This window comes from Schistocerca cancellata, chromosome 5 (assembly GCF_023864275.1).
Source record: "Schistocerca cancellata isolate TAMUIC-IGC-003103 chromosome 5, iqSchCanc2.1, whole genome shotgun sequence".
NCBI lineage: Eukaryota > Metazoa > Arthropoda > Insecta > Orthoptera > Acrididae > Schistocerca > Schistocerca cancellata.
This window is the reverse complement of record NC_064630.1, coordinates 430151530-430165301: the sequence shown is the minus strand read 5'-3', so window position 1 is coordinate 430165301 and position 13772 is coordinate 430151530. Positions and strand designations below refer to the sequence as shown.

Below are 13772 nucleotides of genomic sequence, written 5' to 3'. Positions count from 1 at the left end.
GTAATAATACAATTACTTGAGCCATTGAATTTTTATCTGCAGGATATCAGAAACTGTAAAACCTAAGTATGCATTTTGATCATTTAGAATTGTTTATATTTTTCTGTAGTGATGCTCTGAGTGTACTACTGATAATGAAGGCTGTGTTTTATTTCAGAGAAAAACAAAACATTGTAGTGGAATTGAGAAGTGGAATGTTGACACTTCAAAGACAAGTTATGCTTGTTCATACAAGTTCATGGAAAGGATAAAGGAGATCCACAATGCACTTCTAAGAAAAAAGTGTTAATAATCTTTGTAATGATAGATATTTCAGAACAGTACTTTACGTAAAATGTCTATGTAATGTAAACAATAGATTAGAATTTAACGCAACATCATTTCACCAAAAAATATAGATGCTAAAGTTATTTTGTACAACAAACTTCCTATCCTGGTACATGCATGCCACAGAAAAGTCTCACCCACAATTCTTGTGTGTAATACTTTGAGAGCAGTATGAAATGTGGTAGAACAGGATAACATAAAATACAGTGTATGATTCCATATATTTCAGAGATTGAAATACCATTGCGTGAACATTGTGTGAAGTTATATATTAGCAGAAGTTTCAGTTATACTATTGTTTGGTTTCTGTAACTTGAAAGCTAGTTGATTTATGAAGAAATTAAACCAACAGTATTCCATTCTGATCAATTTGTAGAAAGATTATTCTATAATCCAAAAATTTGTGAAACCAGATGTAGGTACAGACTGAAATCATCCTTCCTAGGAATAATATACAAAAAAGCAGCAGTTATAATGGTAGAATTCAATTTAAAGACACTGAATTCATGGGAGGACCAAAAGTTATGGTGTAATTATGGGTCAATTAAGAAAAATAATCAAAGCATTTTCATGAAAGATGTCATCATTTGCTAAGTTAAATTTGTAGTCAGTCTTATGAGAGCCAATAAATTTCAAGTGTAAGTTTAATTAAGTTCAATTTAAACAATACTTAAAGTGATCTTATAATTGCTGGGTGTTTTATGAGGACTAACACTGGTAGCCACAGTGCCTCAGTATTACATAGTATTATAACAGTTTTTGGCCAGTTTTGTATGAAACCTATATCAGATTTTGGTATATGTCTGTAAAGAATAAATTAGTTAAAGAGTAATTCGAACATGTTGACTACATCATTTTAATAATTAGTTTACCACCAAAACTGTCTTGACACAGTAATTGAATACCTGACAGGAATCATAATGAAAGGATTATTTATTGCACAGTTATATCATCCCCTCACTGAGAAACAAAGTTAAGTAATCGAGTTTATTGCAAGACGTGGTGAAACATTGTATACGCATGACAGAAACATATTAGATTTAATGGCAGTGAGTAGACATGATCAGTTTTGGTGAGCCAAGTAGTATCATTCATTGACCATGAGTTGTAGCAGCAAAGATTATCAAAGTAGAAAAGGCAACTAAAACAAAGTAGAAAGATTTGCATGTTCAGTAAACTAAATCAAATGGCACTAGCATCATATATCAGGCAAGAACATGAAATATTTAACTCTGAGCAGGAGCATCTACAGGACATGTCATTCAAGTTTAGAATAATAGTTGACTGAGCACAATATAGGTCTGTACCTAATAGAAAACTTCATGATGGGATGGAACCTCCATGGTACACAGTCTATGTAAAGATTTGTAAAGAAGCAGAGACTATTACAGGTATGAAACAAAGTACAGAATTATAAACAGAAAGATCCCACGTGAAATGCTGAAAGGGCAATACATGAATCTTTTGGTGTGCCATAGGAGAAACTTATCAAACCATCATTCACAAGATCTAAAGAAATTCTAGTCTTATGTTAAGGCTGTAGGTGGTACTAAAGTTAGTTTCAAGACAAGCACAGGTGACACATGAACTGAAATTGAGGGTACCAAAGCAAAATCAGAAACACTGAAGTCCTTTTCCAGATGTTCCTCTACAAATAAAGTTCAAGCAGCATTACCCAAGTTTAGTTCTCACAGCACTGTAAAGGTAGATGATATAGGTATAGTGCCAGTGTCATTGGGAAACAAATGTAATCACTAAAATTAAACATGATAAAATATCTACCAGATAGTCGAAAAAAATTGTAACTAATGTAGCTCCTCTATTACCTATAATACATTGAAAATCATGTGAACAGCAGTTGAAAAAAAGCAAGCATGACACTTGTCTATAAGAAGAGCAGCAGAAGTGATCCACAGAACTACCATCCAATATCATTTATCTTCATCTATTGAAGATCTTAGAACAGTAGCTACTTTACACATTTGCATCATCATCCTCATTTGATTTGTCACTATTTTGTAGTATGCCTTTTTTATGTCACTGTCATCACAGCAGGCTTAAAAAGTTATCACTGCCTAGCATATGCCCTGCATTTTGAGTAATGGTTCTCTGTTGGCATATGTGATACTGCACTACAACTGCTGCTATATCATCTGTCCCTTGCCTCTTTCACTATGAATTTAATCAATAGAAAGTGTTTCTAAATAACTGAGATGCTGACTTGAGACAGTTGTATTGTATGCTATGTTTACTGTTTAGTTTCAGTAGCACATGGCATGTTTAATGAAAAACAGAGAAAAATTTTTTCTGTATCATTTGTTTTGCTGTCTCAGGGGAATGACATTTTGCCAAGTTTTTATTTCTTCAGTGAAGTAAATAATAACCTCCAAAATTATAACATCTTTATATGTTGTTTTTCCAATAACTGCACTGTTGGTCAATACAATCAACAGACAAGCTACAATAATGCCAGCAACTCATCCGGGACATAGAAAAAACTGTTTCTTTACTAATATTCAAATGTTACTCCCTCATTCTACATGAGAATATTTCAGTTTTACTCTTGGAAAGAACTTATTTATAATATCAAAATCAAAGGGCTAAACGATATAAGTTGAATTGTCCTCTTTTTCCCTTGGAGTGATAGAAGAATACTGACATTTACAATTATGGCCAAACAGAACACTGTGATGTTGGTTCATTGTTGTTTTGTTATAGCACAGGAGGCAGCTACTTTCCAGTAATTATGCAGCAGATATTTCTCAGTTTAGGTATTTCTGACTAGTATTATTTTTCCTCTAGCTGCTTGGAAATTTTAAATAATGAATGTATATTTACATGTACTTTGTTTGTTATATCTGGTCTTAATTTTTGTTTATTTATTTAGGTATCTACTGCTGTCGTTGAGCCATACAACTCAATCCTGATGACACACAGCAACATGGAATATTCAGATTGTTCCTTCATGGTAGATAATGAAGCTATCTATGACATCTGTCGACAGAAATTGGACATAGACAGACCAACATATAAAAATTTAAATCGTCTCATCAGTCAAGTGGTGTCTTCAGTAACAGCTTCTCTACGCTTTGATGGTGCACTTAATGTTGACCTAAATGAATTCCAGGTTAGAAACTTCCTCTTGAAAAATTGTCAAAATACTTGTAAGTACCAAGATGAACTTTGCATTATTAGTGATATACATAGCTTACATGGCACTGTAAAAAATTCATGTTCCCTACAGTTCAGTGATGATATCTTTCTATAAGTTCATTCAGTCAGAGATTTCTAACATACATTTTAAATACTAATGTTCAAAACTATACACTTGAATGAGCCAAAACATTGTGACCACCTGCTCAGTAGTGTATAAGTTCACCTTTGGAACACAGTAGTGCAGACATTCTGTGAAACTTGTATTCAAATAGTTCTTTGTTAATTTCTGAAGGTATGTGACACCAGCCTTCTAAATCTAGGTCATGCAATTCCTGTAAATTATGGACTGGTGGTTTGTTGGCACTAAGCTGATGTCCAACAGCTACCCAGAAGTGTTCCATTGGGTGCCAATAGATCAGCTGAGTTCAGTATCAGTCTCCTCAAACAATTGTAGAACAATTCTGGTCTTCTGGCACAGACAGCAATCCTGCTAGAAAATGTAATAGCTCCCTGGGATGACAACAAGCATGAAGAGATGCAAGTGATTCACAATAAAATTCACATAGCCCACAGCTATCATGATTCTTTCAATTACTAACACCCCCCCCCCCCCCCCCCCAATGCAATGGCTAGGCTGTGTCGATGGTGTAATGCATATTCTGAGCATCTGTTCATTTGGAAGATGGCATATCCAAACACACCCATGATCTGGTGTAACAGGAAGCACCATTCATCCTAGCAGATGACATACTTCCATTAATCCATGGTCCAATCCTGATTATCCTATGCCCACTGCAGCTGCAATTGTCAGTATTACTGGGCCAACATAGAATACTGGGCCAACATAGAAACATATAGGGCCAGTCTGCTGCAGAGCTACATGTTCAACAACATGTACTGAACAATGTCCTCTGAGACACTTGTGCCTGTACCAGATTTGTACTCTATGGTAAAACCTGCCACAGACCAATGCATATCATACTTTACAGAGTCTCCAACCTCTATGTTCTCTGATGAGGCTTGGGTGCCAAACAAGCTGACACCTACTAATCGTTTCATCAAACTTTAACCATCTTCCATAAATGCTCTCAAAGGTAGCATGTGAACAACCAACCAGCTTCACCATTTTCAAGATGATCATTCTCAGACATCACGTCATGACAATCTGCCCTCTGTGAAAGTCACTTACATCAGTCCATCTTGTTGCTAGAATGATTCTCCTTGTGTCTCTGCTACACTTCTATACTTTTCTTATCATTTGTTCATGTTGCATGCCCACCTCATGGTAGACAGTGGTCATAATGTTTTGGTTCTTCAGATTATTTTGTTACTATTAGTATAAAGTACTACTAGTAGTGCTTTATATTGTATTTTCCCCACATCGAAACTAATGCTCAAGTAAGTAAAACAACTTCCATTGTTTAAGATTGCACCTTGGTCTAAGTCTCAGTTTGGTGTTGTGCATTCTGTGCTCCTGTTGCAAGCAACTTATCATAGACATAAAACCAGGAAAACCTGTGGGAATTCCAGCTGGTAATGCTCACAGGAAGAAACAGAACACCAGTAAATGCAATTAATGAACACTTTATTGCTAAATATAGACAAACAATGAAACATGTGTGCATGATACCATTGTTTACAATGAACTGTGTGAGTCAAAAATATTCTTCCTATGGGAGGCTAAACTCACTATCAAAAAGTCTTACTCCGTAATATTTTACATCATGAATTCAACATAGGGGCAACCGATCCCACCCCCCTCCAACCCCACCTCAGTGCGGGGCACTTGCAGAAGGGAGTCACCAAAATTCATAGCTGCTGACATTACCTGGGTGCAGTTGTGCAGTGACCAGCATGCTGTGGCTGGCTACAATGCAGGACATGGCTGGAAAACAAGTGTAGTTCTGGTGTCCCTCTCCCCTGGATATCACTCAGTGAGCAGTTATTTTGAAAGGCATCTTAAACTGTATGGCTGTTTGTGCACTGGGCCTCAGATCCTTTGCTTCCCATTCTTTATTTACTATCTTGACGATACCATGTTGTTCCATCCTCTATAATATTCAGTTGCTGAAAGAATATCATCCTTTTTTGGTAGTCTTTTTCCACTCTACCAGCACCCAGCACTCTGTCAGAAGCCATATACCTGTGACCAAAGACAGGGAAATAATGTACCAGCTTATAAAATTTTCTGTTCTCTTCCATGAAGGCCATTAGTATGCACATCATTACTGTATTTTTATTTTGATTGGTGCAGGAGTCAGAAAATAAATGAATTTTGTTTAGACAATTTTCTGGCTGGTATTCCTCAAGACTTCTGAAAAAATTCACTAGAACAGAGGCTACTTGGATGCATACTTTCAGTCCTGTTTTGAACCAAATATAAAAACCAATCCTTTTCTTAATCTCTACTGATAAATGAACCATGATGCTCAAATTTTGTAGCCAAACCCATCTTGAATAAAATACTTCACCTACAGAGGCTTTGGTATTAACTGATTCTGTTCTATTTCAAAACATATTTTAACCACATCTGGATTTTCCTCCTCTATTATTACACAGAACTTTTTTACAATAAGTTTGTAGAAGATTTGTTGCTAATTGATTCTTTTTCTCCATATTTTGTTCCTTTTTTAATTTCACTAAACCAGTCTTTCATTTTGAGCATGTAACACCAGACTTCTGTCCTCTGCTAAGTGTGTTGTGTATTGTTGTCACGTCTGTCAGATTTAATCATGCACCATTTAGTAACACTGAATGCAGCAGCAGTGATGACAGTTTATTCTTTGACTTTTTCATTCTGATTTTCATTCTTCGTAATGTGTACAGAGTTTTTCCCTCTTATGAGCTACTGTTTATCATTGAGGGGTGGTTCTGCTTTCAAGTATAACATCTCTAATATATTCATTCCACAGAGTTATTACGTGTTGGGTGTGTTTACTCAACTTGAAGTTCCTACTTTTTACAGATCATGACAGTGGTATTCCAGGCACTACCACTAGGATTAATAAATACACACTATTTGAAAGTCAGACAGCTCTAATTCTAGCTGCACCCAACAAATGGTGACCCTGATGTGATTTTAAGATGACTAGAATTAATCTGCAATCATAATTTTAAAACAAATTTGCAAGATGGCAAATGAACGAACTGTATCAAGATTATCTGTGCACTTACCCCCATTCTGGATGCATAATCCTGTACTGTGATTTACACAAGCTGAAAGGAGTTTTTATTACAGCAGCATCACTACTGATTCAATGAAGTTTGGTGTACATCTACATCTACATCCATACTCCGCAAGCCACCTGACGGTGTGTGGCGGAGGGTACCTTCAGTACCTCTATCGGTTCTCCCTTCTATTCCAGTCTCGTATTGTTCATGGAAAGAAGGATTGTCGGTATGCCTCTGTGTGGGCTCTAATCTCTCTGATTTTATCCTCATGGTCTCTTCGCGAGATATACGTAGGAGGGAGCAATATACTGCTAGACTCTTCGGTGAAGGTATGTTCTCGAAACTTTGACAAAAGCCCGTACCGAGCTACTGAGCGTCTCTCCTGCAGAGTCTTCCACTGGAGTTTATCTATCATCTCCGTAACGCTTTCGCGATTACTAAATGATCCTGTACCGAAGCGCGCTGCTCTCCGTTGGATCTTCTCTATGTCTTGTATCAACCCTATCTGGTATGGATCCCACACTGCTGAGCAGTATTCAAGCAGTGGGCGAACAAGCGTACTGTAACCTACTTCCTTTGTTTTCAGATTGCATTTCCTTAGGATTCTTCCAATGAATCTCAGTCTGGCATCTGCTTTACCGACAATCAGCATTATATGATCATTCCATTTTAAATCACTCCTAATGCGTACTCCCAGATAATTTATGGTATTAACTGCTTCCAGTTGCTGACCTGCTATTTTGTAGCTAAATGATAAAGGATCTATCTTTCTGTGTATTCGCAGCACATTACACTTGTCTACATTGAGATTCAGTTGCCATTCCCTGCACCATGCGTCAATTTGCTGCAGATCCTCCTGGTGTAGTAGTGAGCCAGCTAGATCACTGCTTTGCTGCGGAAGTACAAGACACCCTAACTGCACTACCAGTGGCAAACTCTTACAAGAAGCTCAAGACAGAATTAAATAAAACAGTTGCAGCCTCACAGGAAGACATAATACCATCAAGTGTTGACATAAGAGGATACTGGAGACGGCAAACCACCATAGTACCTTCAGCAGCTAAGGAGCGAGGTAGATACTGGCACTCTTCCAGATAAGTTGTAGCACGTCATTTGAAGCAGCTGCCTACTACCTCAAGTCAAGGCATTAGTAGCATCCAAACCAGAAATGCTATTGGAAAGCGCTACAGAGCTTGCGTACAGAATTCTAGAAGTCATCACTCCTGCTCATTTACCACAGTACTAGAGTCGTGCAACAGTACAACAGCAGCAGTTGTGCATGCCAAGTACAACTCTCTAGTAGCAAAGGTTGAGTTAATGAGCAAAAAAATCAACAAGTGGTTGTCTCAGAGCAGTATCAGAAATGATAGAGGGTGACAACATAGAAGATCAAGGAGCCATTCATTGCCTAATACTACGTCTACTAATACAGAGCATCTATTATGCTGGTACCATCACAAGCTTGGAGAACAGCTATGAAAGAGTACTGCAAAATGGTCCTTTCCCAAATACCAGCAGTAGTCACTCATAGGTACAGCTAACAGCCTGCCAACACTGCAGCAACTGTTTATTGGCGACAGGAGATTTGGTCCAAAATATTTGGCAAACACTGGTCCTGATTTAAGTTTATCGTCATAAACTTCAGCTCATCATTACAGACCACAGATGGCCTTCTGTTTGTCAGTGATGAACAACTCTTCCAAATTTATGTATGGAACAAAAGAGTGCAATTGGATTTTGGACTGCATAGCTTCTTCATCTGGGACTTCACTGTTGCTGATATCTCAGAAACAATAATATGTGATGATCTTCTGGTTTATTACCATCTGCTGCCAGATGTTATGAATGCTCAGCTCATTGACAGTGTTACTGGACTGTCAACTACAGGATTTTGTCAGTGTGTGCAAGTGCACAGTGCAACGCTAATACAAGTAAATGATTGTAAGTATGCCTCTCTGTCTCAGCAATTCCCTGCTTTGACTTGATCTGCAGGTGCTCCTAAACAAGTGCTACACAATATAGTGCAACATATTAAAACTACTGATGGGCCACCATTATCATGGAGTCTAAGCAGTTGCCACCCTATTTCATGGCTATTACTAAAGCCGAGTTCAACACCATGCTCAAAAAAGGCATTATTCAACTGATTAGCTTCTCTGAGAATATGTACATGATCTTTGGCTTATGAAATGCTGTTCAGATGTGGCAACAATTCATTGATTCAATTCTGCAAGGACTGCCATATTGTTTTGCGTACCTCGATGATATTCTTATCTTCTTGGCCAACAAGGGGCATAACCAACAACATCTTATTCAAGTATTCAGGCATTTAGAGCAGTATGGCATTGTCTTGTACACAGCTAAGTGTGTGTTCAGACAATATGAGATTACTTTCCTTGGTCATCAGATATCTTGCACAGGCTCCCAGCCATTTTTGTAGGTACATGGTGAAAGACCTCAGGAAATCATAATGTTAAAATTTATTGAAAAAAAAAAGATGCCACACCGATCAACCATAAACATTGGCAAAGACGTTAATCATGAATGCACGGTAAGGCACAGACAAATGAAGAAAAATAAACCATCATTCATTTTTCCTTGAACGTGATTTTGTTGCTGACTCTCTCATATGTAGAAGTTTCTGTTAAGAAGTGCGATTTGGAGTATGACGGGCTACAAGTGTTTTGTATCATATATGGTTTGAAATAAGAGAAGTTTTGACATCACTATTAAGTATTTTTTACTGAACTGAAGTGGAACCAAGTAAGGAGGATTTTATTATTTTTGACATGCACTGGTGTCCTTGAAGTCTGTTGCCTGCATCTACAATTAAAATGAAGTCCAATTAGCCAGAAATCGTTCAAGCACAAGATTTCTAATAATGCAATTGTAATATACTTTGGATTAATTTTTCTTTCCATGCATATATGTATTATTATTATTATTGACTTTTTTTTTTCTCAGACTTAAGTCTGGTTAAAAATGGAACGTGACGCGGACCTCGGTCAAGCGTGACTTCCTTGTAACTGTATGGTATATGTTATATTGCATTTAGGAACTTTCGGGTTATTGAACATGTATCAATAATTACAGATTTTTGTAGTTGTTTATATATGTTTGGATGTAGCTGTATTGCATTGATGTACTGGTGAATATTGTGAGGTATGACTCCTGTAGTTGATAGTATAATTGGGATAATGTCGAATTTATCCTGATGCCACATGTCCTTGACTTCCTCAGCCAGTTGGATGTATTTTTCAATTTTTTCTCCTGTTTTCTTCTGTATATTTGTTGTGTTGGGTATGGATATTTCAATTAGTTGTGTTAATTTCTTCTTTTTATTGGTGAGTATGATGTCAGGTTTGTTATGTGGTGTTATTTTATCTGTTATAATCGTTCTGTTCCAGTATAATTTGTATTCATCATTCTCCAGTACATTTTGTGGTGTGTACTTGTACGTGGGAACGTGTTGTTTTATTAGTTTATGTTTTATGGCAAGTTGTTGATGTATTATTTTTGCTACATTGTCATGTCTTCTGGGGTATTCTGTATTTGCTAGTATTGTACATCCGCTTGTGATGTGATCTACTGTTTCTATTTGTTGTTTGCAAAGTCTGCATTTATCTGTTGTGGTATTGGGATCTTTAATAATATGCTTGCTGTAATATCTGGTGTTTATTGTTTGATCCTGTATTGCGATCATGAATCCTTCCGTCTCACTGTATATATTGCCGTTTCTTAGCCATGTGTTGGATGCGTCTTGATCTATGTGTGGCTGTGTTAGATGATACGGGTGCTTGCCGTGTAGTGTTTTCTTTTTCCAATTTACTTTCTTTGTATCTGTTGATGTTATGTGATCTAAAGGGTTGTAGAAGTGGTTATGAAATTGCAATGGTGTAGCTGATGTATTTATATGAGTGATTGCTTTGTGTATTTTGCTAGTTTCTGCTCGTTCTAGAAAGAATTTTCTTAAATTGTCTACCTGTCCATAATGTAGGTTTTTTATATCTATAAATCCCCTTCCACCTTCCTTTCTGCTTAATGTGAATCTTTCTGTTGCTGAATGTATGTGATGTATTCTATATTTGTGGCATTGTGATCGTGTAAGTGTATTGAGTGCTTCTAGGTCTGTGTCACTCCATTTCACTACTCCAAATGAGTAGGTCAATACTGGTATAGCATAAGTATTTATAGCTTTTGTCTTGTTTCTTGCTGTCAATTCTGTTTTCAGTATTTTTGTTAGTCTTTGTCTATATTTTTCTTTTAGTTCTTCTTTAATATTTGTATTATCTATTCCTATTTTTTGTCTGTATCCTAGGTATTTATAGGCATCTGTTTTTTCCATCGCTTCTATGCAGTCGCTGTGGTTATCCAATATGTAATCTTCTTGTTTAGTGTGTTTGCCCTTGACTATGCTATTTTTCTTACATTTGTCTGTTCCAAAAGCCATATTTATATCATTGCTGAATACTTCTGTTATCTTTAGTAATTGGTTGAGGTGTTGATTTGTTGCTGCCAGTAGTTTTAGATCATCCATGTATAGCAAATGTGTGATTTTGTGTGGGTATGTTCCAGTAATATTGTATCCATAATTTGTATTATTTAGCATGTTGGATAGTGGGTTCAGAGCAAGACAGAACCAGAAAGGACTTAATGAGTCTCCTTGGTATATTCCACGCTTAATCTGTATTGGCTGTGATGTGATGTTATCTGAATTTGTTTGGATATTAAGTGTGGTTTTCCAGTTTTTCATTACTGTGTTTAGAAACTGTATCAATTTAGGATCTACTTTGTATATTTCCAAAATCTGCAGTAACCATGAGTGGGGTACACTGTCAAAGGCTTTTTGGTAATCAATGTATGCGTAGTGTAGGGACCTTTGTTTAGTTTTAGCTTGATATGTCACCTCTGTATCTATTATCAGTTGCTCTTTACATCCTCGTGCTCCTTTGCAGCAGCCTTTTTGTTCTTCATTTATAATTTTGTTCTGTGTTGTACGTGTCATTAATTTCTGTGTGATGACTGAAGTTAATATTTTGTATATTGTTGGTAGGCATGTTATGGGGCGATATTTAGCTGGGTTTGCTGTGTCTGCCTGATCTTTAGGTTTCAGATAGGTTATTCCATGTGCAAGTGTATCAGGGAATGTGTATGGGTCTGCAATGTAACTGTTAAATAATTTAGTTAGATGTGAATGTGTTGAGGTGAACTTCTTTAGCCACTAATTTGCTATTTTATCATTTCCAGGGGCTTTCCAATTGTGTGTAGAATTAATTGCTCGGGTGACTTCATGTTGCAAAATTATCACTTCAGGCATTTGTGGTATCATCTTGTATGTGTCTGTTTCTGCTTGTATCCACCGTGCATGCCTGTTATGTTGTACCGGGTTTGACCATATGCTGCTCCAGAAGTGTTCCATGTCTGTTATGTTTGGTGGATTGTCTATTTTAATGTGTGTGTTATCCATTGTTTGGTAAAATCTCTTTTGGTTTGTGTTGAATGTTTGGTTTTGTTTCCTTCTATTTTCACTTTTTTTGTATCTTCTAAGTCGTTTGGCCAATGCTTGCAATTTCTGCTTTTTTTCATCTAATTGCTCTATTGCTTCTTGTTGCGAGATTTTACCTAACCTTTTTCGTTTTTTGTCTGATATTTCATTTCTTATAAATTGTGTTAGCTGTCCGATGTCTTTTCTCAGTTTTTCTATTCTGATCTGTAACCTGCGTTGCCATGCTGGTTTTGTGCATTTCTTCTGTGTGTTGGTTTGTTCTGATCTCTGCCTAGTGTGTATATTTAGTGTAGTGAGTGCTCCTATATAAACCAGTAGTTGTAACTGTTCCATAGTTGTGTTTTCATTTATTTTGTTGTGTATGATTGTGTTGATAGTTTTTATTGTTGTTTCGACTTGTGGGTTATTTGGCGGTCTATGCAAGAATGGTCTAATGTCTGTATTTGTGTCTTTGTATTCTATATATGTCAGCTGAAATTTCTCTTCTATATCTAACACGTGTCTCTGTTCGTGTTCTATTTGTGCTTGTTCTGGTGGCTGTCTTAAGATTTCGTTTTCCTCTGACTGTTTAATTTATGCGTGTTGGTCTTTGTTTGTTTGCTCTGGGATGTTTGAGTCCATTACTGTGTTTTCTTCCTCTTCTGATTGCACATTATTTTGTTCCAGTATTTGTTGTACTTGTTGTTTGTTGTTTTCTAATTCTGACTGGGGTATCCTGTTATTTTTGATTATTACACGGATCTGATCAGCTAGTCGTTGTTCTGTTAAAAATTTTAATTCCGAGTATCTGGTAATAAATGTTGTGTATACTTGTGATCTGTATCCAGTTGTGTTGGTTCCTAGGTTTGTTGCTTGGTAATAACAGAACATGAGGTGTCGATTAACTTCATCTGACCATCTCATCCTCTGTCTTTGTTTTCCTTCTAGGGTGGTTGCAGGAAGCATATCCTGCAAAACACCTCTATTCGGATTTAAATCATTTTCCAGTTGGCTAGCAGTGTCGTTACCATTGTGGGCGGGCATAGGGTTCAAGCGTCGTCCCCGACCATGACGGCACTTGTCCGAGGCTTCTTTAGTTCTGTCCTGAACCAAGTAATCACACTAAAAGGGGGGTTAGCCCTATTAGTGGTTTGTTCTTTTCGTCGCCTTTTACGACTGGCAGAACATACCGGAGGCCTATTCTTTTGCCGGGCCTCCACGGGGTTTATTATTATTATTATTATTATTATTATTATTATTATTATTATTATAACACAGCTGGTGATCTGAGTGCCAGGACTTCAGGCACTGGTTGTGAGTAGGGTTTGTTAATTATTGTTATAGTAAGAAATTTCTATGACATTGTTATTAGTCATAAAAACTAATTGTCGGTATTTTCTGTTTACATGAAACACAGCAGGGAGAAAGTAAAACAAAAAGGCAAAAATTGGGGAGAAAATTATGGAAAGGAATAAGAATTGGACACAGGTTATGTAAAATTTTCCATAGTAAGCCATTTTATTCGGTGCAGCAAAGATAGGATGGCTACCCAAGTTGCTTGCATGGTTACGATTGGTAGTGCCTCTTTTGATGTAGATACAAGCCTTTTCCTCATCATTCCCTTCCTTGAATT

General features: G+C 36.8%; 1 protein-coding gene across 1 annotated transcript in view; it reads left to right on the top strand.

Moving 5' to 3' along the window:
* The first annotated feature begins 300 nt into the window (after nt 1–300).
* The window catches only part of LOC126188585 (tubulin alpha chain-like), a 129053-nt gene continuing 115581 nt past the window's right edge, over nt 301–13772 (top strand). Inside the window, exons 1-4 of the mRNA XM_049930186.1 lie at nt 301–329; nt 741–856; nt 2587–2699; nt 3215–3454. Of these exons, the coding sequence (XP_049786143.1) occupies nt 301–329; nt 741–856; nt 2587–2699; nt 3215–3454 (498 nt within the window). The remainder of the gene's footprint in view (nt 330–740; nt 857–2586; nt 2700–3214; nt 3455–13772) is intronic.